Source organism: Tuber melanosporum (assembly GCF_000151645.1).
Source record: "Tuber melanosporum whole genome shotgun sequence assembly, scaffold_286, strain Mel28".
NCBI classification, from domain to species: domain Eukaryota; kingdom Fungi; phylum Ascomycota; class Pezizomycetes; order Pezizales; family Tuberaceae; genus Tuber; species Tuber melanosporum.
In genome coordinates, this window is record NW_003298959.1 from 49,383 (window position 1) to 54,584 (window position 5,202).

Sequence of the window (5,202 nt, forward strand, 5' to 3'; positions counted from 1 at the left end):
CAGCCTCAGGCTGTAAATCGCTACGGCATGCCTAGATTACGTAGTGGTCGTAGTACTCTGGTAAGCTGGATAGAAGATGTGCTTGAAAGGCTTCATCAGTAATGGCGTTACTTGTTTCAGCCAATGTCTTACAGTACTTTGGGCTGATAAACTGGCATAGCCTTCATTGGTTTAGTTTTCTTTTATTGACCGTACTGAATTGGGGCTGGAACTAGTTAGCTACATTGCAAGGTGGAAAGGGATTACTAATGACTAGCTTGGATTGTAGGGATAGGGGGATGGGAAGGAAAGGTAATGGAGCCGGGAACAACAATGTCCATAGACTACTCCGCTCTCTTATGCGTGATTGATAGTTTTTTTCTTGCTTTATCATCATGTTTGTTTCCATTGTCATCATTATTGAATTGATAAACGATACCTATTGTGTGAGCGGCAACTGCCCACATTGATACCATTTCTTTTCTCATCGTGATATTATTTTTGTTTCTCTCTTTGTCCTTGTTTTCCTCTTTTCTACTATCTTTATCTAGAGATTATTGTATCACCAGACAAAGGTCATGGTTTCAGTACCTTAAAGGTAAGGTGATATAGTATTGAATTGTGTGTCCAGGGTGGACACGTGAGAGATTGAAGCTTCTCCTAACTTCCAACTGACCAGCCCGTCAGTTGCTACCGTCAAATATCTCCTTTAACATATCCCACATGGCTCTTGCACTTTGGACATCCTCAGCATGTTCTTGAGTAATAGCTGAACAAGAGTTGTAGATGATGGCTAATGCTTTTCCTTCACATATTATCCAGTCTGAATATCATTGAACTTGTGGGACCGGGCGCTTGAGTTCTTCACCAAGAGTGATTGCCTGTGAATTCTCTCCACGGAGCAATATCTGTATACTGCGTACCCATTGGCAGCAGTTCCACTTGTTCAACCTTGCTGTCTTGCCATACTTCGTGTAGTAGATACCATCAGTTTGACCTTTGATTGCGTCTAGGGATGGTTTGGATTCTATCATATTCTTTCAGAAGGAGAAGTAGTGTATCGCTCGTTTCCGTGTTTGTGAGAGAGACAATACCTTCCGCAGCGCATATCCCTGGCTCGTAACCTGTTGAGATTTCTTGACTTTATTTGCTACAAAGTGGAGATAAGCTCCTCCACATATACTTATCAAGCTCACTCCCGCAACCCAATACTTGTGTACAGCGTGACCTCATTTCCACCAACACAGACCATCACTCATAGTTACTTCATAGTGATCGGTCCAAACACATAACTAACCAGATACGGAATGCTGACGCAACACACACAAAGGGTTTGCATTGTACCATATGGTACGGTGCCTCGAGTGTAGAAGTGGCAGTATACCGGTAGTAGAAGTTGAATCGAGACGACACAAGTAAACTAAACAGCCTTTCTCTATCTCTATTTAACTCATAGTTCAGGTTCGGATCCTCTTCTCACCTCCCTTCCATCCCTCCACAGCCGCCTTTTACAATGAATTCTCACTAGGTCGCCTAGAGTTTCCCGTAGTTTGCGAGCGGTCACGGTCGGGAGCCTAGAAGGCCTCGTGTCATTATCGGTCTCGCTATCATTATCGAAACTATAGAAGGCTATTATATCGCCTCTCCTAAGTTACTGGTAGATGTTAGAAATTGCGGGGTTTCTCCCACCAATCTCCCACGGCTTTAATCACCACCTTCTTTCTTCATGTAAACTACCTGAGTGCCGTAAGTTAACCTAGACCGTAATCTCCAGCGGGGTGCATGAAACCTCGCAGGGCCAGGAACCCAAAGCTTGAAGATTTGTCTTTGTCGCAGCGATCGACGAACCTATGGTGAGGGACGTCTGTGGCCGGAGCACTTTGCCAGGAAGGTTTAGCGCAACTCTAATCCTCAAAGGGTTTCCAGTAATCACTACGATGAGAATGATGGCTCTATTATATGATATAGTAGGTGATTCCGTACACAGTGATAAACAGAAAATAAGGATATTTTAAGTTTTCGTGGAGGTATTAGGGCTTTAGAGTATGTCACACTATGGCTGGATTATGGGAATGTCGTGGACGTGTTAAAATCTGTGAAACCCCTTTGCGTAGTCAGGTAACAGCGGTTTTTAAAGAGATTAACCTGTTTTAATACTGTAATTGGCATATTAACATACTTTTACTTTGGTCCGCATCAATGTCCGCTTGCTCCCACTACCCGAGTACCTAGGTCCCTCACGGTAGACCATTTCATCACCCCGCGTTCCACCGCACACACGCACTTCGCTCCGCGTAATGCGCTCTGTATGTATTTTTATATTGTTGTATTCCTGAATGCTGTGCCGCTCTCCTGTACGATCAGATGGAGTTGAGTATCGCTGTTGAGTCGATAGTTCTACTCATCCTAGGCCTTTTCTAGCAGATTATAGTAGTAATGGAACGGAACTAGGTTAGGGAAATCAGAGTCGCAACAGAGCGTTATTTGTCTACAGAAGACATGACAGCTGCAGGTGATGAAGCACACATTCATGGAAAGCGTGTCTGTATGCATACGCGTGCGAGGGAGTCTGTTAGGTTGAGCATCCTGCCTGCCGTGGACGTCATATTTCATTCAATTTACATCGACGATGAATGAATGGACCTTCTAGAGAAAGATAAGGGTAGGGTCGTTGTTGAACCAGCGCTGCACTGGTTGTTTGCTACCCGTACGACTAATCCCATACGTTCAAGGAAATCAAACACTAGCAACTAGAAGTCTACAAAGGAGCGGCATTCGGTTATCCCCAAGCAGCAGCCGAAGAAACTGGCTACGGAAGCGAACTGGAGGCCGCTATCAAAGGGCTGAAAGGAATGCACCGTAGGGGCATCACCATTCTGCCGCGAGGGTATTACAATCTTCTCTCATACCCCCCGTTCCCCATTACCGCCTATCGTCGGCCCCGCCTATCCGCTCCACGTTTTACTAACGCTCATAACCTAGGGACTATGGCTGTGCCTGGACCCCTCACGGCACATACGCCTGCGACCTCGCGCACTTTGCCAAGCACCTGGGTTTCATGCCGGTGGAATCAATTCTACCTGCGACAGCTTCAGCACGCAAGCTCTTCATGCGCGAGCGCTAACCTGGCAAGATCCAGCCAGGCGATTACGCAGACTGCATTCAGGTCAATGGGAATGCGCTGGAGGATATCTCCATTTTGCAGGGCCACTAGAGGCTGGATGTCGTTGTGGCTAATGGAAGGGTGCACAAGAGTAGTCCGCTTCAGAATTATCGTCCTATACCGCTTCCTGGAGAGGGTGAAGGGGAGAATCACATTGTCCCCGAGTTCATGTTCTTGACGATTAAAAAGCAGATGCAGGTTGGTTTGTGAGGTAATGGAGTGACGTCCGATTGGAGCTCATTGATAACTTACCGCTATGGATAAAATCTCTTTTTTTGCTTCCATAGTTTGGTTATTTGATATCATCACCCAGCCCGGAATAAGCTCTTCCTAGGTGTCTACATGTCGTATTATGATATCTATGAGCGTTTGCGCAATTGGGGAGCCTATTTGCCTTGGCCAGCGGGTTGGGTAACACATTTTCTACTGTTACACTGGTCTTCATACTCAAGTACCTGTATTAGAGGCATTTACCCCCGGGATTGAAAACCGATTATGCAGGTTTTGCTAGTTCAAGGACTTCGAAGTTTGTAAAGCCTTTCTTACATACAAATCCGTAGACCTGCACGAAACCTGGTCTGGAAAGGCATTCTTTCGACCCATGGAGCTGAATGCTTCTATTGCCGCTTTGTCTTCAAATTTGCAACGTGGGCGGTCTGAGTTACAGCGAGTTAGCATCTGTGCTTTTTCAGCGATCGGTTATTCGAACAGTTGGCAGCCGACATCCCAAGTAACTGTATATATCCGACAAATCATATATCAATTCCAACAGCAACTCCCCACCGCCGGCAGCATGAGAGCCGTTAATCCCCGAACTGAGTGCAGTATTATCTCACAAACTGTGCGCCCCTCACGATGACCAGCGGTTATATACACGGCCGTCCCGGACCTCCACCCTCCTGACACATCACTGAAGCGTAAAGATTCAGATGGGGAGAAAGCAAGTGGCAGGAGGGAGAAAGCTGATATCTAGGTTAGGTTGTAGGTGTGTACCGATGTAGCCAGCGAGAGTGTTTGTTAATTGGTCTATGAAGCGGCGAGTTGTGTCGGTGGGAAAAGTTCCATAATATAAATCAGTTGGAGCGGCATCGCATAAGGTAGGAGTTCCTAGAGATATATTTTAGTGTGACGGTAATGGTGACACTACGCACATGGGTGATCAGTGGCGAGAAAAGCGCAGGCAAAAGGAGGACATGGGGCGAGGACTCATGAAAGGACCCGCACCCAAGACCTGCGTTCTCGATGATGCAACAAGTGGAGAAGAAAGGAACACTGTTGGGTAGTAAATTTAGTACGGTAACCTAGTAGGAATCAAGATAAAGTGCAGTGTAATATCATCAAGGTAGATAATCCCAGACCCTCACCTATCAAGCAAGCACATTTGCGCGGGAGGTTTGAGAACGAAGGGAGTTAATTTATCGCCCAAGAGACAGTGAATACAGGACTATAATAATAAAGAATTGTCAACATCGGGGAGAATCACGATGGGAAAGCAGTGGGAGCGGGTTCTGGCGCGAAGGAGGAATATCCAAATACGAACTTTCGCCAAGCAAGTATATCGAGGATTGATATGGACGCGAGGGTACCTGTGAGTATCTATGGACCGGGGTTGATCAAATATGCCAAGGGGCGCGATGCAACCTATAGGTTCAATCCAGTTTTACTATCCTGGCCGGAGTGAATTTTCTTTTTTAGGGGTTAGCAAGTGTTTATAATCCTGGTGTTACAGTAACCTGTGGTGATAGCTTCTCGCCAAGATCCCCATTTAACCCAATAACACAACAGGACATAGGCGGATAGGGAGGTGGGCGGATAGGGAGGTGGGCGGATGAATATGCCATGGGAATTGGCTTTTCCTTTGAGGTCCAGGGAGGCCTGAATCGAGAAGCATCTGATGCACAAATATATACCGATATACACTTTCATGACACGTCCACTAGATATCCACGGAGGCGATCACATGGGCATGTATCATACGCAGATGGGAATATCAACGGGGGGGTCAAACCGGTACGAACACGTTTGGATCGGAACATTGGTCTAAGGATCAAAATAACAAG

General features: G+C 46.2%; 1 protein-coding gene across 1 annotated transcript in view; it reads left to right on the forward strand.

Annotated features, from left to right (window-relative positions):
• GSTUM_00001381001 (uncharacterized protein) overlaps positions 1-3,193 on the forward strand; it is a gene marked incomplete at both ends in the record, with an annotated part of 10,964 nt that extends 7,771 nt beyond the window's left edge. The window contains 4 exons of the mRNA XM_002838794.1: positions 2,632-2,686; positions 2,737-2,866; positions 2,962-3,032; positions 3,123-3,193. Coding sequence (XP_002838840.1) covers positions 2,632-2,686; positions 2,737-2,866; positions 2,962-3,032; positions 3,123-3,193 — 327 coding nt within the window. The remainder of the gene's footprint in view (positions 1-2,631; positions 2,687-2,736; positions 2,867-2,961; positions 3,033-3,122) is intronic.
• Positions 3,194-5,202: the final 2,009 nt, after the last annotated feature.